Genomic DNA, 24503 nt, shown 5'->3' on the forward strand with positions numbered 1-24503 from the left:
AGAAAGAAACCAGACGTTGATTCTCGTTTTCAAGCCAAACAGATTGTCAAAATCACTTCATCATCTGCAATACATACGTATATGTATACAATCTCATGTCATTGTCGGTTACACGATTTTTACTTATACCCACTGCATTTTTTATGCATCTTGTTGGGGCTATCAGTTTTCTCACGCTAAACGTGTTGTTGTCGCCCTCATCAAGAACCCAACGATCGTCCTATCACGATTTTCCCCATCTTCCGGATTAATTCGGAAATGACGCCTCCTTCTTTTATCTTTTTAATATTCCAACCTTGCTTGTCGATGGTGTTTGTACAGGAAAATTTCAAACGCTTTAATAAAAAAAGGAAAGAAAAGAAAAAAAAAAAGCCTTGAAATTATTTATTCATTCGTGATCGAAATCACGAAGAGATAGATTCCGGGTCGATAGAACAGGGGGTGTAAAGAAACACGATCGGATGAACCGAAACATCAAAATAGCATGTATTATCTGAATTAACTAGTCATATAAATTTTGCTTGTCGGCAAGGCAGGTTTCATTTCATAAGTAATCCATCATTTTTTTGTATTTTGTTAATGTGCATCCACTCGTGGGTGGTCATGCTAATGAGCGGAGGACCTATATCACGTAGATGGGGAAGGTTGTTATGCGCGAACAAGTTAGAAGGTCACGACGGATTTGCTGAGTAGGTGCTCGTTGCCGGAGCAACGGGACGACTCGCTTGTCGTTGCTGGACAACACTGACTTTTGCCGTTATAGTACCGCCGTAGCCACTATTCAAGTTGACCGTCGTGCCAGATTTTCGGGCACACTCCGGTGGGTCATTCGAAGGTCTACGACCTGTTCTGACCAGAGTGGCGGCGCCGTCGCACGTTCGATAAAATTGTTCATCGATTTCAGAGGTTGCATCGATCTCCGATCGTTGGGATTTCCAACTGCTGTCGCTTGAAGTGCTGGAACGGCTCGGGCTGTTGCTGGCACTCGGACAAGGTGTGTCCAAAGTGGCCATTTCATCATGGATGTCGACCCTGTCGTCTCTTACTGTTTCGCAGGATCCAACAAGAAATGGAGCCTCCGTTCCAATCGTTGGCTGTCGGAGTAGAACCGTATCCTGACGGCTGGAAAGGGAACTCAATGGTGGGTTATCCATCTTCAGTTGGTTCCAATCGACTTGATTAATAGCTACTGGCGGTTTGGTGCTACCCTTCGACGGCTTTCGAAACGCAGGGCTGTCAAACCGGACCGCTAAAATGGGTTCCGAACGGACGCATTTCACCATTTGCAACTCGTTTTCTTGTGTCGAGGACAATGTCGAAACGGTACGTGACTTGCTGATAATAACATCGTCTTTCGCTAGAGGACCTATCCCGTTATGAATGGCAGTTCGACGATTTTCTCCGGAGGCTGCGTGTTCCGATTGTTTGGTCATTTGATTGATTTCAATTCCATCACGTAGCTCCGTCCGATCGAAACTCTGTCCGGTTTGTGAAATTGTTGGAGTAATAACGAGGGCGCATTCTACGAGCTGAAGAGCTTCCTCCAACCGATCTCTCATGCAACTGACTGGAAGATGGATCCATTCCTGCCGATTAAAAAAAAAAAAAACCCCTTTCTCTATTCGATCTCCTCACGAAAATGATTACATCAAAATAATAATAATTATTTTTTCTTTTTTAAATGTATACCATGACGTTGAAAAAGATATTGTTTGCCGGGCGACGGGCACCTAATTTGTCGGCGCAATTTGTCAGAAACCGGCCGAGCGTGTCGACCAATTGGAGGTAATCAACTCGTAAGAGTTGATGATCCTTTTCCAAAGAGTTTAACGCCGTCTTCCACTTGACTTCGGCGTGCCTAACGATTGATAATGTGAAAGAAAAAGGGAAAATGGGGGAACATGAAAGTTGAAAACGCTTAGTCTATTTATATAAATAATATAGGTACTTTCGAGTTTCGTCGGCTGTTCGGTCCCATTGCTTACGCAACCTTGTCGAATCGGAGGATGAGGCACGCGCAGCTAGCGATCCACGGATTTCGACTTGCAGAGGCATGATTCCCCCACCGACGCTACCAGCGCTTGATTTACTATGCAAGAATTTCAGCAATTGTTGTTGTAATCTATGGTTTTCCTGGTCACGACGACGAAGTGCGTGCAGCCACTGTGTATAACAAAAGAGAGAAATATATTAATTGAAAAAAAGCGGGGAAAAAAGAAAAACAGATTTCTCATTAAGTTTTCTCTTTGATTGATTAGAGTGGAAAATGAAGGAAAGATAGAAAAAAAAAAAAAAAAAGAGAAAACAACCTGATTCTCCTTGAGTTGGCATTCATGAGCCAACTGACGATGTTCTTCGCTCTTCTTTTTCAAAAGTGTTTCGCTCGATTGAAGCCGGACATTAGCTTGGCGCTCTTTCTCGTACGCTTCGGCTGCTTCACGCTCCCGTTGAACGCTCAGCTCCTTCTCCTTGTCCAGTAACCACTAATATGTGTTCGAAAAAATAAAAGAAAATTTGTAGTTTTTTTTTTTTTTTTTTCATGTGACGGTTAATGGACACGCCATTTTGGGACACGCTACGATCGTCAACAATTTGGCGAGTAATTAAGTTTGGGGTATAAGAAAATAAAGCAAATAAAGCAAAGGAGAAAATGAAGGAAAGATAAAAAAAGAAAACCTGAGAGCGTTGCAAGTCGTGGAGTAGCTGCTGTGCGTGATCTTCCCTTTGGCGTTTGGAACGTTGAAGATCGCGAAGTAGGCCGATGAGGTCATAAGATGCGCTTATCAGATCGCTGATCACGTCCACAGCGATGGCGCCATCGTTATAATCTACCTGCTGCTGGCTGGCCAAACCGGGCAAACCCATCAACTCCAGTTCCTAGTCATATGTAATAAGTTTTAAAAAAAAAGGAAAAAAAAGAAAATGGTGATTTGAGTGTTACAGAGACCATATCAATCGCTGGTAAATTTATGGATTTGATTATTCATATTTTTCCCTTTGGGGCTTGTATACATAAGCCAAATGGAAAAAAAAATCTGCTGGAAATTATGCCGGCCAATCAAATGCTAACGACGGATCATTTTTTTTTTAAAGATATTTTCATTTTTCCTGTTTCCTTGCGCAATCTCCGAGAAGGACGAACCAGAAGAGAAATCTCTTTGTTGACATGGTAAAACGTAAAAGTTCTTTTGAATTCGACAAGAATATCCTAAAAATGTCGACAGGCAAAAAACAAAAAAACAAAAAAAAAATGGAGGCTGTAATAATGAAAAGGATGCTGAAGCCCACCTGGCATTATACCACGAGCTATTCGGGATATATTGAGGCCTATTACATTATTAATAGTTTCCCACCAAAAGAGCTCGGAGAAGGTGCGTTCAATGTTTGGAATAAATAATTACAGATGAGTGTGGTATGCCGTCTTTCCCTTCTTACGTGTTCTATTTTCTTTTTCGTATTTATATTTACTGTGTCCCGTGTATAGGAGGAATGCAACTAACAAGCCCCAGAATCGGTTAACGAGCCTCATTCATCCGCAACGTTGATTACACCTCAACGATAAAGGTAACACGCGGTTAAAGCTGCCGACGAATCGTTAATAATCATCGCGTTGCCAAGGGAAGCGCATTTCTGTTTTTATTTTTTAAAGGGCATCGTATTATCTAATAATTTGAGGGGGGGATATTTTCTCTTTAAAAAATAAATAAAAGTTCACGACATTCGTTGTGTGGAACCTTCGTCGACGTTCTAATCATACGTAACGAATAGACTTTCTCAAGTTATCCCGACGGAAACAAGAATCTTGTCTCTATTTTGAATCGTTTCACCGCAAAAGAGCATCAGACAAGCACCGACTCTCTTCTTTTTCTTTCCCTCCCCCTCACCCCCCATCCAACCGGAAGTGTTTGATGGATGGTCGAGCCGACCGCAACGCCGGTACAACGACGATTTCAACTATGTTGTGGTCTCGTGTGTTTTCTCTCTTCGTCGTCTTTCGTATTTTTTTTAAAGGGACTTTTTCTGTGGCTTTCTCTCTGCCTGCCAGTCTCGAAAATCAAGGGAAACACGATTACTTCTGGAACGAATCGACCACATTTTCGTGTAGACTCCCCCCCCCCCCCTTTTTTTAAATTTAGGTAGACGTAATATATTTCAATCGGGATAGGAAAAAAAAATAGAATAAATAAAGTTATACGTTCATCCCATCGGAGTCAGCGGGTTAAAAAAAAAAATCTGCCTGGGTTTTCCCTTATTTTGGATATGTTTTCTTTATACTGCAAGTTAGGGACGACATGCAGTAACTATTCATGGGAGGAGTTGGCCCTTTTTTTTTTCTTCTTCTTCTTCTTTCAAGACGCTGTCTAATAAGTTTTCTGTGTGTGTCCATGTCGACGATTTCTTACGCCCATTGCGGACGAGGACAGCCCTACATCTTTCACCACCAACGACTCCCCCTTACCAACAGCCGGTAAAACCGAATGGCAAGTCTAGAACAACCGGCCTAATTGATGTCGTTTGTTGACTGAAATATTCAAAAAAAGGCCCTGGCAAGATATCACCGATGGACGTTTGGTCATGACCCCGAAAATTTCCTTTTTTTTTTTTTGTTTTGTTTGTTGTAGTGTATGCTAAGGGCGGAGGGGAGCAAGAAAATCCATCAAGAGTTGAGCCCATGCGAATCCTATTTCTTGACCCCAATCTATCAGTTTACAAGCATTTTTAGGCGAAAGGAAAAGCCTTCAGCCTGCTGTATGTCAAAGATCGTTTTACCTTGGATAGACGAATTACAATGGCGGCCAAATCGTCCATTGATCCGGATGTTGACATGGTCTTTCACAACCGAATGGACGGCCCAAAATGAAGGCAGTATGTTCTCTTGATGGACGTAATTCAGTTCGGGGTTGAATCACGAAAGAGAATGATGAAAAAAAAGAGGGCGTCTCTCCGAGATGGACTAGAAAGAAAAAAAAAAGAAAAGTAAGAGTATAGTTTGTTTGAGTTGGGGAGCGTCGAACACACACACACACACACACCGTCGACGTCGCGGTTAATAATAGCTGCACACGCTCTCTCTTCTTTCACTCTCCGTCGTGTCTCTCCATCTACGTTACGTGTACATTGGTGCCCCAAGTGGAAAAACAAAACGAAGAAGAGCAACAAGAAAATCAAATAGTTCTCGATTTTTCGACCGTGTCTTGCTCCAATTCCAGTGGATGACGAAACGAAGCAGATCCACCACGTCTACGAAAACACGTTGGAATTACCATTGATTGAGGTAAATAAACTTAAACAGAATACCTTAGAATGTTAGCAGTACACTTTAGAGTAATGTCGGAAGCTCCTATACTGGTTGAGTCAGTTTAACCACGAAGGAAAAGTGAGGCGAAGAAAGAAAAAAAAAAAAACAACATTCGTTTCAGTAGGGAAGGATATCCCGCGATCAGCCTGCCATCTATGCTCGATCCTGCTCTCTCCCACGATCTAAAACAAAACAAAAACAACTAAGTGAATTCTCTTTTTAAACATATTTACAATGAAACTAGGTTTTATTAAACATTGTGATTCCAAAAGTCAAAGTTTTCGAAACATCAAATGAGATAATTCTACTACGATTAGGGTTTTTTTTCCAAGAAAAAAAAAAGTGGCTTGTACCTAGAGCCATCTAGTGAGAACCATACAAGCGCGATACCAGTTTTAATCAAATCGACCAACTCATTTGCCCCCTGAGGGAGTAAAGAAGAAGAAAAAAACACATACTCGAAGGGGGGAAGAGAAGCGAGGCCCATGGCGCGCGCGCGGTACCCACACACACATCGAGACAGGGGGAAGAGGAGAGAGGTTCGGTTCGATAAAAAGTCTGGGGCCGCATTATAGAACGGTGTGTGTTGTCGCGAGTGTTGGTGCCTTGTGTGAGCGTGTGTAAATGTGAAAAACGAAAAAAAAAAAAAAAAGTGTGTGTGTATGTGTGTGGTTTTCAGTTGGTGTCGAGTGGTGTATGCCAGCGTCACAGTCTAAAACTCGTTTTTGTTCTGGCGTTTTTCATTCGCCAAAACGACTTGAACTGTCGGTGAAACTGTTGGTTTCACTACCAAACTCGATTGTAGACGTCATTTCTTAGTGCCGTATCGCCCATGTAAGTCACTTAATCGACCGATTTTCAATCAGCTGTTGTGTGTTACTCGCTAGGGTTAGGATTTTCGTTGTTGGGGGAACTCGTTTCCAGCCTTTTCCATTTCCATGGGGTGACATACTGTGTGTGTGCGTGTGTGCTGCCAATGGCCGTCCCCCTTCTTTCCACCCCACACTAGCTCGATGCCGACTCGAGTTAGAATACTATTTTGACTTGATAAGTCTTTTGTTATTTTTCTTTTTCTTTGTAAAAATGGGAGGGGGGGGGCCAGGCACTTGTAAAGAATCTCGAGGACTATAATCTATGATCAGCAGTACGTGATAAGAGTGAAAGATCCCCATCTCCCCACGTTAATATTGACCTCGTTGTTGCCGAATCGGGAAAAATAGTTTCGTGGAAGCAGATGATGTATCACGAGGAACGAGAAACAAAAATGGAAAAATGCCATGAAAAAAAAAGGAAAAGAATTTGTATCGTTTTTGCATAAAGTTGAAATTAAGCAAAAATTAGGCAAACAGATGTGGATAGTTTTTTTTTTCGGGGTATTGTTCGTGAGGCATGTCTTCGAAAAAAAGGAAAAAAAAGAAATGTCTGAGCTGTTTTTCCCATTACATGAAATGGGTTTTTGCCATTAAACTCGAAACGATGGATGGGCGCGTCTGCTGTTGGATTCATTAAATACTTGGGGCGCTTCATCATCACGTGGCGCCGTTGGAAACAACACAATTATCTCGAATCTATTCGATTACCAGTGTGTGTGTGTGTGTGTGCTTTTTTCCCTTCCTTTTTCTTTTACGAGCACATTTTATTATTACGATCTTATCATCGGTGAGGATCAACTTTTAGCAACTAGAAATAAAAAAAAAAAATGATTTAAGATGTCAACTGGCTGGTAGGTGGTGGGTGGGTGGGTTGACGTGAAAAACTCTGTGCTCTTTTCGGTTTTGCCTTTTGTACTCATTTGAGATATTGTGTTATCTTCCTGATTGTATAGAGAAGGAGCTCTAGTGTCGATGGCAGCCATCATGGGAACGCTGCCAACTTGACATAAATAGGAGAGAGAGAGAAAGACGATTTCTGACCCCCGCGACGAAACGACGCCGCCATCGCTACTTACACACACACACACACACACCAGACGCCATGATGATGGTGAACGAAATGAGGTAAGCAACAACAACAACAACAAACTTGATCTCATTCCAGTTTTTTCTTTTTTCTTTTTCTTTCATCATTATTTATTCCAGTAATTAGTCGATTGTCAATCAGACGTCATTCAAGTAGATTAACCGAATGATAATCGTCACACACGAAAGAAAAATTCAAAAATTATGAATTTTAAAAAATGGTTTTTTTTTATTTCTTCAACATATTTCCCTTCCTCCATTTTTTTTTTTTTTTTCTTTTTCCAACTTGTATGGCATTCAAAATGACCACCTTTTAGGGACATGGAATGTTGTGAGATTACCATTTGTAGGCGGGTTTGATAACTTGATCGTTTCCCTCTTTGGCGTCGTTCCGGGTCCACAAATTGAGATGGAAAGATAGAAAAAAAAAAATTATTATTATTATTATATATTAAAAAAAAAAAAAAAGGGGGGCCTGAACAACAATGTATTGATGTAACAATCGAAATTACTTTCAATTCGAGCCGTAGAAAGCGACCATAAGAGGGCGGTGTCCCCAACCAACCTCCTCCTGACCTTCCCATAAAAAGAAGTTCTTTTTTTTATTCATTTATTTTTTATTTTGAAAACGAGTCCTCTAGGGTACTAGTAACGTGATCACACAGCAACTAATCCCGAGGCATATTAAAATATAATGATAAAAAAAGGAAAGAGAGAGAGAGAGAGAGAGAGACAAAAGAACAAGTGATTATCATTGGATTTTGGGTGGAGTTCAAATGTTACGATAGGACGTAGAGGATAGAGAAAACGAAATGAGAGAGAGAGAGATCGCGTATCTGCTGGATGGGCGTTCGTGAGTGACTGGAACAACTGCGAGGGTAATTCCCATAGTTGGGAGCTATTCCTTAAATGGCTGTTTGGCCCCCTTCAAAAAAAGAAAAAAATTTTAAAATGAATGGCCGTATAAACGGGTTTATTACCGACACGTTGACATTTCAAAGTACTAAAAACTAAGAAAGTAAAAGAAGAAAGAAAATATCACGAAAAAACAAAAACGAAATGGTTAATTTTTTTTTTTTGTTTTTAACGCCACCCGATTCTGACATTAAAAATTTGTGAAAGTTCTTTTTTTCATTTTTTTCTTCCTTTATTATCTATGCCACTGTTTCTCCATCTAAAATGATTGTTCTTACCGGTACTTAATCACGTCATTTGCTTTCCTCTTGCGGCTAGTTCCCGGATCTTTACAACTTCAAAACCATTTTTTTTTTTTTTCTCTTTTCTCCCCCCTCCTTTTTTTTTCTTCAAAACTCAGTTGTCAACAATTTAACTTGATTTCTTTTGTATGTAACAAAAGATTTTTTTTTTTTTTATATTTTTTTACTGACCCATTGTTGTTCATTAACAAGCAAAAACAAACTAGAAATCAAAGTTCGAACCGGACTAGACCGGCCAAAAATCGATGACCCAACCTCATTTCGTGAGTTCATCACCAGGAAGTTTTTTGAACAAAAAAAAAAAAATGTTGATGTTGTTGACGGTTTCATGAAAAAAAAAAAAAAAATCAGGTTACAGGACCTTATGACGTGTGTCTGAGCAATGAGAAACCGCGGGAATATGAAATCATCAGCTTTCAGGGTTCGGTCAAGCCGTGTGTGTGTTGGTCACGGACATCTCTCTTTTTGTGTGTGTGTGTGCACGATTTCGCTCGTTAGCACCGGTCGTTGGGAGAAACACGCACTTTAACACGAATAAGAAAAAAAAGAAAAACATTCAATTTGTAATTTGCATCACAGCTTCCCTTTTGTTTTTTTTTTTTTTTTCCCCCATTTCTTTTGATGATTCCGTATAGCTCTCGTAACACATGTTTCTAATAGGGCACGGATCTAAAAAAAAAAAAAAAGAAGGCCAGGTGAATGTTAGGAAAAAAAAGTACGACGTTACTTCACGTGAAATTACCTTGCTTCTCATCACTTATCATAGAAATTGTTGTATGCCCGCGCACGCGCGTTAACTCTCAGTCGTGTATACACATCGCGCATTTCATTATTCAACCCCGGGAGCTCGTTTCATGTGAATTTTATTTTATTTTTTTTTGCACATTAAATCATCGAAATGATGCAATCTTCTTTTCTTGATTATTTATTCATTTTTCATTCTTCTCTGCGCTATTATTTTTGTTTTGTTTTTTACAGTGAAGAACACTTTCTTCGAGATTCTCAATTTGATTGTGGTAGACGTGGCATCTTCATTTTCCAATGACATTTTTTTTTGTGTGTGTCCGTGTGTGTGCGTGTGTGTTAAATATTTCTTTTCGTGGTGGGTGCGGATGTCTGGAGAATCCAGCTCACGGTCGACAGACAAGGTTAGCTCTGAATGATGGCAGACGTGAAGACGCACGCGCAAATCGGATGTTAATATCGCGATATTTCGTGCGCTTACGCCGAGATGATTGAATGTTCAACACCTTTTATTCGTATAGATTTCGAAGGTTTTTACACAGAGACACACACACACACACACAGCTCGTCAGTTCTTAGGCGAAACAGACTTCCAGCTGCGCGTTTTGTTGTTATGAGGCAGCAGCGCTTTTTCTCCAGTTGGTAGAAACGATCTATTGTTGTCCAGTAAAAAAAAAGAAAAAGAAAAATATCCCGCCGCCCGTTGCCTTCGACCCATACAGACCCAACAGTATACGTGTGTGTGTATATATATCCTTTTTCATTAGATATTTACATTTTTCCTCTCGACGAAGGAATTCCATCCGCAAGTTTACAGTCGACTGGACGCCGCTGATGTGAGAGCGGATCAGTTACACACACACACACGCAACAGACTAATAGCGACCATCGTCTTCTTCTTGGCTCTCTCTCTCTTACCTGGTGGTGTGTTGAGCGATTGCGATGTACGTACCAGAATTAGAGAATAGACTGTAAACCACCCAGCGGGTCACCCGTCCGCCCTATTGTCATCTTTTCAAGTCGGCGGGCACGTCTTGTGTCGCGAGACGTTCTGTTTTCCCTATTGTCACCACCTGGCGACTTGGCTAGAGAAAAAAAAAAAATCCATTGCATTTTCAACGATTTGTTGCCAGTCAACAGAAAAATATCAATCAATACCTTGAAAAACGACTCTTTAAAACTGTTGGCAACTGCAAGGTTTTTTTTCTTCATTTTTTTTTTATAGCCATCAATCGGATCATCTGCTCTATTGTCATGGTTCGGTAGCTGTTTTTTTCTTTTTTTCTTCTCTTTTGATCGTTATATATATTATGTATATACAGCACACACATAAGCAGAGTACTTTATTTCTGATTATGGAACTAGAAGAGGGAGTGGGGGGGAGCTACTCTTGAAGGTTCCCATCTGTGTATGCGAGTGTGTGTTATTGTCGTCGCCTATATATCCCAAAGAATAAAAACGTGCGGTACGAACGTTACAAGCTGCGCATGGGCCAAGAAACTGCCAAACTTACACAGTCCATTATCAGCGTTTGCAAGTATCAATAAAAATGTTGCCTTTTTATTTTTATTTTACTTTTTTTTTTTTTACATAATAATAATAATAGTAAAAGAAGAAGAAGAAGAAAAAAAAAGGCAAGGTATTTCGTATATCTTTGAGAGAGACCTTGGAGCTGCAACTTCTTTGCTTCTGGCTGATTTTTATAACCACCATGGGGTCCTCAGGAATTTCCGATTATTATTTTATTTTATTTTTTTGCATTCATTTTTATTTTTTTGTGGTTCGATTTTCAAGACTATCACTTTTGTTTTATTTATTTTATTTTTAGTTTTTGGTTTTTTTCCGCATCGTTCGTTTCTCGATTGCAACAAGCCAACAGCCACTAGTTTTTAAAAAAATACCTGTATCTACTCTATCAAAGACGGACTAACGCACGTCCCGCCGGGCAATGTTAGTGTCCAAGCTTTGATGGAAGTGTTGCCGGACCCCAGGAAAGATCGATGGTGGCCTTCTCTTTGTATTTGACTTCAAATGATCACATAAAAAATGGCCTCTCCTTACCATTATTATCCCGCCAAGTGAAAACATTTTATTTATTTATTTTTTTTTTTAAGTTACTCTTTTCCAATACTTTGTTTATTGATCGCTATAAGCGCAAAAGAAAAAAAAAATAAATAAATAGATAGGGCGGTTAGCGCTTTTCTTCTCTCACTCCCGAGATATTATTCTAATCAGTTGCGTTTTTGTGCGTGTGTGTGTGTGTGTTGCTGCAAGCGGCGTGTGTTGCGTCCGTTTCGTTTCATATGCAGATCTGACTACTACCCCCGAGGCACGCACACCATACGAACGAAATAGTCTTCCTTCTTCCTTTTTTTCTATATGCGTTGTGTATGTAAAACGAAATATGATGAAAAAAAGATGTGGGGGGATAGACGCCATCTTTTTTTTTTCCTCGTAATATTTTTTCTTCTTTTTTTTTTTTCAGAAGAAGAAGAAGAAGATCAAACATAAGAACAACACGTAGACACATAGTATATGTATAGATAAGCTTTAACTATAATATGAGAGGAGGGAGGGTATTACAAATGGTTGAATTCCACACGCAGACACACAGCATCCGGGAACGTTTTCTTTGGCCTTTTCTTCTTCTCGTCATCGTTGCGTTTGGTCTTTTATACATTTTTTTTTTTTTTTTCTTTCTTCTGGTGGTGGCGCACAGGGGGAATTATTTATGACCCTACTTAGCGCCCTCTTGGTCCCTTCTTTTTTTTGATTTAATTTCAAGAAGAGAAGCCGGTGAAAACTCTTGTTTGATTCACGATCCGTGAGTCTCGGACTATACAAATATACGGGAGTTTCTCTTTTTTTTTTGAATGTCGACGCTTTCTTTAGTAAAAAAAAAAAAAGAAAACAAACATCAGCTGGTGTTTTTGAAAAAAAAAAATTAATAATAATAATAATAAGGATGTAGAGAGACCAGCTGGAAGTGTGACCGTTCCAAAATGTTGTCAAAATATCGCCATAATGCTGAAAGACGAGGGAATGCTGTCTGTCGGCTAAAGAGAACAAACCCCCCCCCCCAATCCCCAAAAAAAAAGAAGAAGAAGAAACAAGTTATGTGCAAGTAGATTGTTTTTTTTTTGGGGGGGGGGAGGGTTGGTCGACCGTTTCACAGCCGTGATTTGAATAACTGATACCGCGTTCAACTCGTTCGGAGAAAGAAAAAAAAGAAAATGTTGTATGTCTTTTGTACGTCGGCTATTTCTTTAGAGACTACCGTCGCTACTAGGTCGTGCAGTGCAACCGTGCGTGAAACAAAACACGGTAGAATCTCTTATATATTATTTTTTGTGTGTGTTTGAATCTGGGGTACTTTACGAGAATTGCATACGTCGAGAGAGAGTTTATTCTACTTTATTTTTATCTCGTTTTTTTTTTGTTTGTTTGTTTTTTATTATTCTCAAAAAATCCTGTTCGTTTTGCATTAAAGCAAGAATCAGATTAAGGGGACGCGATCAAAGCAAACGGATCATGTCGGTTAAACGAGTTCGTACGAAATGGGACGAATCTAAAGTCAAACATATGAACGTGTTATTGTTTCACTGTGCGTGGTACAGTTTGAAGAAGAGCACCTGCTCCGGATACGTTGTTTTTTTTTATTAGGGCTTGATGATTATCTCAATGACCAAAGTGAAAAATAACACATACAAAAACCATCACCCTCTTCTCCATCCCCCCACCCCTCTTATGTTTGGTAGTCCCTTTTGTTTTCTATTTTCCTCTATGAACAGTTCTCTACCATTTATTATTATTATTTTTTTTTAAACTGTGTGCAATGGCCATTGGGGGGTCACGTGCCACTGCCAATAACGAAAGCAAAAAAAAAGAAGAAGATAACTAGCTGGCACTGCACCTGGCCCGTGGGGTAAGGAGGGGGACTCCAGCTGCTCATGAGGGGACCTCACTTCTTGTTGCCAAGACAGAAAATGACCTCGACCGTCAAGAGCATTCGCCAAAAAGGACGTGCTCGAACGCATGCAGGCAATAGGAGATGAGCATCCAAGATCCCTATTGTAACCAGAAAACTCTTGGCGTCTCCACACGTCGTCGTTCGTCGTCGTCGTTCACTAACAACATACACACAAAAAAGAAAAGAAAAAGACTGGCACATTCTCCTCCCTTTTTTTCTTTTGCTGGCCTTCTCCTTTTCGTCGTCTGTTAGGTTGGGACCCCCCTCTTGTTTGGTCCCCCCAAAGGAAAAAGAGAGAGAGAGAAAAAGAGGCGGGCAAAAAGAGAAACTCGAAGCACCACACATAGGTAGTCTGTGTGTGTGTGTGTGTTAGTACCTAGTAAAAAAAAAAAAAAATCCGGGTCTATAACGTTCGGACAAACTGTTGGACAGTTTTCAGTCGACTGTCGTCTCGTTCACATTGGCTGTTCGGTTAGCTGGCGGATTATTTGTTCGTTTTGGCGTTCGACTCTTCTTTTATTTTTTATTATTGTGTGCCTTTTGTGTGTGTGTGTGTGTGTGTGCGCGCGTTCGTCGGGCTGGATGACGGTGGCCACAGCCATCGACAACACTCCCAAAGCGGTGACGACCAAGATGCTGATTTGCATTTCTGGCTTTGTCGTCGGGTAGGAAATAAATCTCTTCTTCTTTTTCCTTTTTTTTTTAATATTTTGAAACATCATCGTGCGCATTTTTTTGCCTAATACTTCTGTCTAAAAATACGTACGCCCTTTCTCTGTCAATGTCAAAATTTCTTCTTTTCCCCCCCATCTGGTCCTTGCAAGTGGCGGTTTCGTGACCACCGTGATGACCAGGTGCTCATATCGTCCCCCCCCCCTTTCGTCGCTATTGGGGGTCGCCACACTAAACGACCCGCAATTCCAAAAAAAGAAAAAAAAAACTCATTTTTTAATTCTTTTTATCCTCTTAGATTTTTTATTTATATTTATTTTATTTTTTTAAATATTATATGGACTTCTTTTTCTTTCTTTTTGAGCTTCTTGCTGAAACCAGGATCACAAACCCATAACTATCTGCTTAGAGTTATTTTCTTTTTTTCTCGTTTTTTTTTTTTTTGTTGAGTTGGAATGACGGCTTTTATGACGGCTCTTTTGTATTCACGTGCACAATAACCATCGTTCCCGAAAACGATTCGTTTCGTGTCATCTCGAACAGACATTTCGGTTCCAAAAAAAAAAAACGTTTCAGATCCGGCTGTTTCTTTTCTTTTCTTGTCGGTTGATTCATCTTCCTCAGATTTATTTTGTGTCTGTTTAAATTCCCCTCTCTACGGCGTGAAACTCTTAATTTAAAAAAAAAAAATGTGTTCACGTTCATCTTTCAACTATGGTCAATGACGACGTCAAACGGGAAATTCTATTGAATCATCTGTGAAAATTCACGGTATTCTTTCAAATCCCTGTGTAAAAGCAGATGGTGTGTTGTCACATTTCGCTCATCGTGTGATTTTCTCTTTTCTTAAAAGAAAAAAAAAAAAAATGAAGTGTGTCTTGATTGCGCGCAAAACCTCCCCCCTCTGCCCATAAAAAAAAAATGTTTAATTGTCTACAACTGTTAAATAAATGACAGGACGGCCGAGATGGTGGTCAGTGGCGACGGGAACTACGCTTCGTCATCCAACGGCCAATGTCTTCTTCACGTCCGATCACGACTCCAACAGCAGCTGTTATCACCTCAACAACAACAACAACAACAGCAGCAAATGACGTCCACTAATGGGACGTGCACGGCCGCTTTGATGAAGAAAACTCTGCCCGTTCGAGCCGGAGACGACGTTGTGAAACGCACTCGCTCCATGAATGTGTAAGTTGATCAATTTGTTTTTGATTTCCTTTCTAAATGGAGAATTTGGTTATGGGGGAGGGGGAAGACACCCCTGGAGAGAGGAGGACCCGATGTTGTAAGCAGACACACATACGACTCATCACATTCCGTAGCTATTTTTCGTTTTGGGGTCTTTTATTTATTTATTTATTTTTTTTACTTGCAAGATGAGGGCGTTGTATGTGGAAGAAATTACTCGAATGCCAAGGCCGATATTCTTATTATCCTCTTCACCTTTTTATATATTTTTACCTTTCACTTTCCCTTTCTTTTCCCTAACGGATTCTCTTATATTCATTCTTGACACGTTAGATATAGAGTGTGGGGGATTGTATTAGCTACTCAGAAGTAGCAAATTGACGCAGATGATGAAGTGAGGGGGGAGATGTTTGCGATCCTTTTCTTTATCACGTTCCCCTCTGCGTTATAAAACATGAGCGAATTTCGGGGGACAGGTAAAAGTCGATGAATAAATATATATAGTGCGAAATATATATCTTTTCTTTTCTTGTTTGTTTGGTTTGTTGACAGAACGTATACTGAGGTAGGGAGGGGGGGGGAGAGCAAAAGAGAATGTCTTTTTGATACTGTCAACAGCCTCAGGAATGAGAGAATGGTTGAATAAATAAATAAGGAAAAAACAAAAATGGGCGTTTTGATCCAGAACGCGTGTTACATTTCGACGCCCCGTTCTGCCAAACAATAGTGAAAATATAAAAAAAAAAATTGGTTTTTCAACAAAAGAATATTAAATTTTGCCAGGAGTCCGCCCGTCTTTTCTTTTTTCTTTCTTTATGCGCGATAAAAAAAGAAATGAAAACCTTTGCCCTGCTTCTTTTCTTCTTTTTTTTTCGCGTTTTTCTCAGCACGTAGAAGATACACACGTCACCTTAAACAATGGCTGCGTCGACATCATGTTGCACGTTCTCCTTTTCAATAATGATGTAAAAAAAAAAAAAAATCAAACTAAATAAAAAAATAGACACGCTCCTGTCGATCATCGCGTTACGGATACGCCTCCCACAGCGTAAATTAAATTTAAGTTGATGGCTGCATTCAAATTTATTTCTTTTTGTGAGATGCAATGTTTCACAAAAAAAAAAATAAAATAAATCTGGCATTTCAAGTCGTTAGTAGAAGTTCGAGTGTTTATTCAAGTCGAACGAGTTGGGCTGGCCTCTTTTGTTTTGTTTTGAAATGACGTGTGCATTCGGCGTTGAAATGAACGCCCTGCAAAGTCGATACGTGTTCGGGAAAAACTGCCGGACATTTTTTTTTTTTTTTACGATACCCTCATTGCCCCTCTTAATTAAAAAGAAAATGAAAATCTTGTTTCTCGACGGCCATGCAAAAAAATGGAACGACAATGGCGACATTTTAACGTTTCGAAACGCGTTCGGATTGGAAAGCCTTGCGGCACTGATTGAGCGGGCCAACGCCCCGATTGACGGACGCACGAAACGTTTCCTTCTTTGCCGCAGGGTGCCACTTGATTTTGTTGTCTAGAAAGCTGTCTTAAGATTTACCCACTCTCTGCCCTGTCTGTGCGTGAAATATTATCAAGGACTTTGCCTTGGTTAAGTTTTTTTTTTTTTTTTTTCTCACACGAGGTAACACTTGGGGGCAAATCGCAGGTGATCTAACCATCGCATTAAAGACATGGGTACGTAATGATCAAATGCCTTCCCTTCTATTGTCTGTTTTCCTCTCCAAACGATTCACCATCACGTAGATCACCCCCATTCAACACGCATGTGGAGGAACAAATAGAAAATAAATAGGAAAAAGGCCAGGTGGGTGGGGGGTAGCCCTTGTACCACCCGTCGAAGCAGTCGCCATCTAACAAGCACCCGGCGTATGTCCGTTGCGGGACGTCGACTATGACCGTCACGCAAGCGCCTCGTTTTCTATGTTGTATTTTTTTATTGGGGATAAACAAAAACAAAAAATAAAAAAAAAAAACCGCCCAGGAAATGCTCCCCCCCTTCCTCTTGCCCTGTTCTACCTACAACCTCATTTGAGTTTAAGTTGTTTTTTTGTTTTGTTTTTTCGAAACAAAAACTTGAAAAATAGAAATCATAATAATAACACGCGAGGGAGGGGAAACAGGAACCAAATGGTCCGGAACTTGTGTTTTTGTGTGTGTGTGTTGGTGTTGTTTGTAACGGGGTCGTTGCTTCGTGATGGCTTCCCCCCCTTTTTCTTTTTTTTTATTCTAATTTATTTATTTTTTTTCATGCCATGGAACGGAGGTTTAGTTGATTCAATTAGGATTGAGTTGTCCCTTTTTTTTTTCTCTTGCCAGTCGGTCGATGGCAGTTGTTGAAATTGGTAAAAAAAACATTGCGTCACGAACGTTGTGCAACCGGGCAATAAAGAAGGCAAAAATAAAAAAAAAATCGATCTCGATTGCTTCTAAAGAAACAAATGAAAACGATGTTGTGTGATGATCGTCCATAAATCAAACGGCCAGCCATCAAGTGGTGTTGCCACACGCGAACGCCGTGCGTCTTACGTCACTCGCTCGTTGCCCACTATCGTTTACCTTGGAGCATAATGAGCTCTGACGATGCGCTATTTTCGCTACTTTTACGACTTTCGAATGTAATTTAAAAAAAAATACACAAAAGGTAAACACGCGAACTTAAAAAAACAAAACAAAACAAAAAATGCCCTGAACGCCTTTTGCCTTTTTTCTTTTCAAAAATTTGATTTCCATGTTAATTTTTTTTTGTTTTAATTTCTTGAAATTATTCCCTTCGCCGTGCGTTAGGTACGAGATGTCGCAAGATCTCCTGGACAAGCAGATCGAATTGTTGGAGCGCAAATACGGCGGACGGGGAAGAGCCAACAATGCGGCGCGCGTCATCCAGCGATCGTTCCGTCATTATTCGATGCGACGCAAATTCGCCACCATCACGGCCATGGCCAAAGCCGATCAGCGTCGGCTCAGTCGCCGACTGCACAGCGAACTGATTGAATCGACCTGGTGCACGGGCAACGCCCTCGACACCTCCAACGGTCCGATTTGTTCTTCTTCCGCTGCGGCCGCCGCTACGGCCGCCGACGATTCGGTGGCACGGGCCGAGTACGTCATCCGCACCAACTTCGCATCGCTGGTGCGCGAACTGAACGAAGAAGGCGTGCGCAGTTCGAGCCGTTCGGTTTCGGCCGCCCGACACCAGCAGCAGCAGCAGGTGCGGATGTCTCCGCAACAGCATCACCACCCGCATCACCATCAGCATTTTTACCATCATCATCATCATCACAGTCATCATGGCAATCAGGCGACCGCCGGCCATTATCAGTATCAGCACTCGTTCGACTTGAGCCAATACCATCACGCGCATTACCAGGGAGCCGGTTCGCCCCCACCGTCGGCCGTGCTGGCCAACGGCGTGGCTGCCGCTGGCCCAATTCCATCGGTGAGTCATTCGCCTTACGGTAGTCACCACCACCATCAACAAAAACAGCAACAACAACAACAACAACAACAAAACCACAGTCAGGGTCAGCAGCTGCTGGCCCATTCGCAGCACGGCGAGTTCCGGCGCAGCGAGAGCAAATCGTCGACCACGGGGCCGGCCAGCGGCGGCAAGCGGGTTCCGCCCGAAGTGCCGCGACGCACCAGTTCAGCCTTGTCGACCAAATCGCCTCTGGCTGCGCCATCTCAAGGCTCTCTGGCGGATTCGCATCCGAGGCAGCAGCCGCAGCAGCGCTCGCAGACGCCCGGACTGCCGGACGGCGCTCGTTCGTACCCGCCCATGATCGAACTGGCGGCCGCCGCCTCCTCGGCCGAGAGACGCACATCGAACCTGTCGGCGGAGCACAGCACGAGCGAAGACTCGCTGGAGGGCGCCGGGTACAGCAACATTTTCTGGAGTGAAAATGGCGGAACGGGACGCGATCAGAATCACGCGCTAACGTCGGCAACGTCGTCGTCGTCGTCGTCGTCGTCGACGTCTCACACGCACTCGTCGCCCGTGCCTTTCCCTCCGGCGCAGTTCGATCGGCTCAATGGCGGGCCGGCAACGCCGCAGTCTGTCGTCGGCCCGTCGGCTACCTCTGCCTACACGACGACGGGCAGCAGCAGCAGCCAACCGACGACGCCGGCCCAGGCCAAAGTGCTGGAGAGCATCCGCAAGCGGCAGTACCGGGTCGGTTTGAATTTGTTCAACAAGAAACCGGAACGCGGCGTTGCCTATTTGACGCAAAAGGGTTTCCTGGAGGCGAGTCCGCGCGCCGTTGCCAAATTCTTCATTTCGCGCAAGGGCGTCAGCAAGCAAATGATTGGCGAGTACCTGGGCAATTTGCAGAACTCGTTCAACATGGCCGCCCTCGACTTCTTCATCGAGGAGCTCGACTTTGCCGGACTGGACGTGGACGTTGCCCTGCGCCGATTCCAGACCTACTTCCGCATGCCGGGCGAAGCGCAGAAGATCGAGCGGCTGATGGAAGTGTTTGGCCAGCGCTACTGCCAGTGCAATCCGCAAGTCGTGGCCCGGCTGCGCAACCCCGACACGGTCTTTATTCTTGCCTTTGCCGTCATCATGCTCAACACGGATCTCCACACGCCCAGCATCAAAGGTAAATACGCCCGTCCCATCCAATTTGTTCCGTTTCCCCATGTTTTTGAAATCGATTTTTTAAAATTTCCAGCTGACAAGCGGATGAAGTTGGAGGATTTCATCAAGAATTTGAGGGGGATCGATGAAGGTGCTAACGTTGACCAGGAAATGCTGGTGGGTATTTACGAGCGGGTCAAGGCGGCCGAGTTCAAGCCGGGCGCCGATCACGTCACTCAGGTCTTGAAAGTGCAGCAGAGCATCGTCGGCAAGAAGCCGAATTTGGTGCTACCTCACCGCCGCCTCGTCTGCTATTGCCGCCTCTACGAAGTGGCCGACGCCGGCCGGCGGGAGCGGCCCGGACTGCACCAGCGCGAGGTGTTCCTCTTCAACGACATTCTCGTCGTCACCAAGATCTTCAGCAAAAAGAAGAACGGCGTCACCTATTCGTTCCGCCAGAGTTTCCAACTGGCCGGCCTCAACGTGTCCTACTTCGAATCCCATCGTGAGTCGCCTTTTTTTTTCTTTTTTTTTTCAAATTATTATCATGTCTGTCCAGTCACACACACAACGGCTGGTTGGAACTGTTTTTTTTTTTGTTTTTTTATGTATCGCCTTGTGGTTTATTTTATTTTATTCTATTTTATTTCATTTTATTATTATTCTCCCTGTTGTTAAAATTTTTTAGATTACCCGTTTGGAATACGGTTATCGCAGCGGGTGGACGGACGCACGCTCATCATGTTTAACGCCCGTAACGACCACGACCGCGCCAAATTCTGCGAAGACTTGCGCGAGGCCATTTTGGAGATGGACGAGATGGAGAATTTGAGGATCGAAGGTGAGCTGGACAAGCAGCGGTCGGCGGCGAGGATCAGCCGGGCGCCGACGACGCCGACGTCGCATCAGCCACCGACCCCGACCTTGTTGACGGCCAACGGAGGCGGTGTAGCCAACACGTCGCTCTTGGCTTCCGGCCGGGACAACAGAGACAGCGGAGTGGCCGACATGGACCACAACGGGTCTGTCACGACGCTGGAAGAGACGTGCACGCCCATGGCGAGGCGGACGAGTAACGGCGCTGGCGGCCACCAGCGCTCGGTGATTATTCGGGACGCGGCCGGCCGCAGCGAAGCCACTCTGAAGCGGACGACGTTGAGCAATTCGCTGCTGGACATTCACGATCCGGTGGAACGATACCAGCGCCGGGGCAGCGTCGGTTCGCTGGATTCCGGCATGTCCATCTCGTTCCAGTCATCGACGACCAACAGCACGATGAGCCGCGACTCGTCGCCCAAGAACCTGCAGCACCAGCCGGCCGTCTCGGCCGCCATGGCGACGGCCAAAGTGCGCGGGCTGCAGCATCAGTCTTCCTTTTTGGGCAACATCTTTCACAAGGCCCGCGAGCGCAAGAATTCACGCGGGTCGGACTGCGCGGCCGCAGCCGCCAACGTCAGCGTCACGCTCGGGACTGCAACGCCGGCCAAACAGCCACCCGTGCAGCCAACCAATGGCAGTTATCCGACGCCTCACTGCACCGATGTCTAGTTTTTATCAACTAGACCCAATATGGTGGCAGCTTTATCTTTCACGCTCTTACGTTTTTGTGCTCCCCTTCACGCTGTCTGTCCTGTTTCTTGTCATCATCATCTTTTCTTTTTTTATTCTTCTTTAAACCTCCCCCCACCCACCCCCCCCAAAAAATGTAATAATTATAGTAGATTAACGAATTATCAAGTTCTTCTTCTTTCTCTGTCTCTCTCTCTCTCTCTCTCTCTCTCTTCTTTTTCCCTTTTCATTCGCGCCAACAAACAAAAGAAATGCTTTAGCCGATATCAAATTCCATGCCCATCAAAAACAAAAACAAAACCGACGCAATCCAGCAGCGGCTTTCTTGTCCAAAGAGATTTGCTCGGTATGTTTTTTTGTGTGTTGCGCCGGAACTAGTCACAACGGGGGAGAGGGGAAGAAAATGAGCAAAAACACTTGGAAATAAGAAAGAAAAGAAATCAAATGTTTCACCAAAAGATGTTAGATGCAAACCACACAACACACATCACAGACAGCCTAACCTGATGATGATGGAAACATTTCTCTTCTTTACATGTTTTTAAAAATTATTATTATCATTTTTTTTTTTTGTTTCTCTCTTTCATGTGTGTCTCGTTCTAGAACGTCTAGTCGCTCCTACCCCCGACATCCTCGATTGAATGATTAACAAACAAAAAGATAATTCATCTAGTGATTAACCCACACATATATTCTATCACAATTCTATTATTCTATGTAAAACAACATTTTCGCATCAGCTATAACGTGAAAATTATTTGCAAAAAAAAAATTACAAAAAAAAAATAATTCATTGAACGAATAATACCAGGAAACGATGCATTTTTTGTCCTTCTCGGCCGCAGTTCCAAAAATTGATTGTAATTAAATGAAAGGATGATTATTATTATTAAAAAAACAAAAAAAACAAAATGAAAGGCAGCCATTTTCTATATGCGTCATGATGTATCTCGTTTTGTGTGTGTATTCTTTCCCCTTTAAATTTTATTTATTATTTTTTTTTTTCTTTCTTCATTTCCTACGTGTACATTTTGCGAGAGGAGGTCGAATCTTTTGTGTGTTTTTTTCCCTCCGTTTCGCTCATCTTCTTGCTCGTTCGGTTGGGGGGGGGGGGTAGTTGTCACTTTCTCTTTGCCATGCCTTCGATCAGCCTGACGAAGAAAGAAATACGAATCGAAACGTAGCGATCCCCTTTCTCTTGTGTTTACTCTTCTTTTATTTCCGGTTTCTCTTCCCCGTGCTACCACTTCTATACTACACTACACTATACATGGAATAAAGTACAACAAATATCTATTTACCATCAACTAGCTTCAAACAATGACTGTGACTTGTTTCAATTTTGAAAGAAAGAAAGAGGGTAGGGGGAGGTAATTCTTCAATCGTATCGTCGATAAAATGTATGTCGTTTTTCTTCTTCTTCTTCTCGGATTTCTAATGAACGATCGGGTCACGCCAACGCCCTGCATGCGTCCTCATGTGTGTCGTTGGACCTTTTTGCTGCTGCCCTCTCTCGTTCTTTTTAATTGATGTAAATTTCCCACTCCCGTCTCCCTCTTCTCTTTAACACCACGTTGAGGATGCAGTGCCGCAACGCCGTCATCTCCCGTTCTCTTCCTTTTTTTTGTTTGTGTGTGTGTGTGTTTGTCGTGTCGTGCGTGTGAGTGTGTGTGTGTGCGCGCGTTGGGATTTTATTTTAAGTCTCCCGTGTAAAATTTGTTTTTTTTTCTTTTCAACCCCCTCCCCCTTCTTCCGTTCGCCATTTTTTTTTGTTCCATGCCCCTTTATCGATTTGTTTTATATCCGTCATTTCAATCCTTATTTCCCTCCTTCTTCATTTCTTTTTGTACCTAGTATGTGGTCGAGTTCGATTAATATATATATATATATATACATATTATAATATTATTATTTTTTTCCCCTTCTACGTGTATCCTGAAGGCAAATGAAAAGAAAAAAAAATTGTGGGATTATTTATTAGCATATTTTTTTTCATTTTTCTTCTTCTTTTTTTTTCCCACAGTTTATTTTCATCGCTAACGAAAAAGAAAAAGGCAAAGGAAAAAAAAAAACAAAACGATACAAATAGATATTCGCAACGTGCCGTGCCGACGTTCTTTTTTTTTTTTTTTTAAATATCGACGTGACTATTAAGAACCAACGGGACTGTCACGCTGTTCGGTCCAATGAGCAGTTAGCCATTCAGCGTCGGTTTTCCTATTGTGCGTGATGCGTCTTTTTTTTTTTTCCTTAACACTCCTGGGTATTTTTTTTTTATTAATTATTATTATAGTTTTTTTTTTACGTTTTTTATTATCATTAAACGTGTGAGAGAGGCTATTGAATAAAACGCGGAACCGTTAAACAATTTTTTTTATTTAAAAAAAAATATGAAAAGAACAAAAGAATTGCGAGGCGCGTGATGCCTGGGTATTGGGTTGCAATGGGGCGTGTATTAGACCGGAAAGGTGAACGAATGTCGGTACAAAAAAACAACAACAAAAAAACAGAAAAAGGACAAAACAAAAAATCCAGTCAGGATTATAATGTGTATATATATATATACTGACGGGTCACACGTGACACAATAACAAACGGGAACTCGGCTGATTACATCCGCCCAAATGCCCTACTTTTTTTTTTTTATTTATTTCTTATTAGATTAAATCTTGATTGTTCGTATACCGCACGAATTGAAGACGAAAGATAGCGGACTGGCTTCCCATTTCAAAAGTGGAGAAAGATAGAGCGAAGGAGGAGAAGGAAGCAAAAGGAGTTTAAAAAAACAAACTTGTTGGGTGTGCGCATCCGGATCGATCGATACATCCGTTGGTGGAGCAGAAAACGGGAAGGATTGAAGGAAAGAGAAACTGTAAACAAAAGGAAACGAATGGGTGGTTGATATGTGCCAACGGTCTGATTGTGCTGTTCTCTTGTGTTGTGTGTGTGTGTGTTATGTATCTCTATATCCGGTCCACCGACCTCTTTTTGCGCTATTTTCTTCCATCCGCACTTGGCTACAAAAGGGCTCCTCCTTTCAACTTTTTCTTTTCTCTTTTTTTTGCCTTCCTCTTACTCGACGGTCGACGCCATCAATCAACATCACAATGGCAGACGAGAATATGGAGGCAAAGCGTTAAAAATAAAAAAAAAAAAAATAGATATAAAGGAGAATAGAACGAATTTTTGCTATTTCATTTGACAGAGAGAAAGGATGAAAACAAGAAAATTGGCCTACGGCGAGAGAAAACGGCCGACAATTGATCGAGCTACCATTCACAGAGACGTGTACGTATA

At 42.2% G+C, this 24503-nt stretch overlaps 2 protein-coding genes across 5 annotated transcripts; one reads left to right on the top strand and one right to left on the bottom strand.

Moving 5' to 3' along the window:
* Nucleotides 1–462: 462 nt before the first annotated feature.
* LOC116916894 lies at nucleotides 463–5175 on the bottom strand. Its single transcript, XM_032922201.2, has 7 exons — nucleotides 5034–5175; nucleotides 4771–4954; nucleotides 2677–2877; nucleotides 2310–2483; nucleotides 1949–2163; nucleotides 1690–1858; nucleotides 463–1586 (listed from the first exon to the last, which is right to left on the bottom strand). The coding sequence occupies exons 2-7, from the start codon at nucleotides 4825–4827 to the stop codon at nucleotides 672–674; spliced, it is 1731 nt and encodes a 576-aa protein (XP_032778092.2). The 5' UTR covers nucleotides 4828–4954; nucleotides 5034–5175; the 3' UTR covers nucleotides 463–671.
* Nucleotides 5133–23101, top strand: LOC116916893 (IQ motif and SEC7 domain-containing protein 1). 4 transcript variants are annotated; one of them, XM_045169963.1, is made up of 6 exons: nucleotides 5133–5275; nucleotides 7125–7296; nucleotides 14818–15051; nucleotides 17846–19659; nucleotides 19732–20142; nucleotides 20326–23101. In XM_045169963.1, exons 2-6 carry the CDS (start codon nucleotides 7274–7276, stop codon nucleotides 21183–21185), a joined length of 3342 nt encoding a protein of 1113 aa, XP_045025898.1. In that variant the 5' UTR covers nucleotides 5133–5275; nucleotides 7125–7273; the 3' UTR covers nucleotides 21186–23101. The 4 variants fall into 4 exon arrangements, with proteins under 4 accessions (XP_045025898.1, XP_045025899.1, XP_045025897.1 ...); XM_045169962.1 differs by lacking the exon at nucleotides 5133–5275 and adding an exon at nucleotides 5748–6133; XM_045169964.1 differs by lacking the exons at nucleotides 5133–5275; nucleotides 7125–7296 and adding an exon at nucleotides 5745–6133.
* The last annotated feature ends 1402 nt before the right edge of the window (nucleotides 23102–24503 follow it).

The sequence above is a fragment of the Daphnia magna genome, linkage group LG2 (genome assembly GCF_020631705.1).
Source record: "Daphnia magna isolate NIES linkage group LG2, ASM2063170v1.1, whole genome shotgun sequence".
Classification (NCBI taxonomy): Eukaryota; Metazoa; Arthropoda; class Branchiopoda; order Diplostraca; family Daphniidae; genus Daphnia; species Daphnia magna.

Coding starts and splice junctions, on each gene's coding strand:
- LOC116916894 (XM_032922201.2), bottom strand. CDS start 4,827: ATGTCAACATCCGGATCAATGGACGATTTGGCCGCCATTGTAATTCGT. Junction 2,484..2,676: donor ACGACTTGCAACGCTCTCAG/GTTTTCTTTTTT, acceptor AACACATATTAG/TGGTTACTGGACAAGGAGAA. Junction 1,859..1,948: donor ACAGCCGACGAAACTCGAAA/GTACCTATATTA, acceptor ATCAATCGTTAG/GCACGCCGAAGTCAAGTGGA.
- LOC116916893 (XM_045169960.1), top strand. CDS start 13,771: ATGACGGTGGCCACAGCCATCGACAACACTCCCAAAGCGGTGACGACC. Junction 13,854..14,817: donor ATTTCTGGCTTTGTCGTCGG/GTAGGAAATAAA, acceptor AATAAATGACAG/GACGGCCGAGATGGTGGTCA. Junction 15,052..17,845: donor CGCACTCGCTCCATGAATGT/GTAAGTTGATCA, acceptor GCCGTGCGTTAG/GTACGAGATGTCGCAAGATC.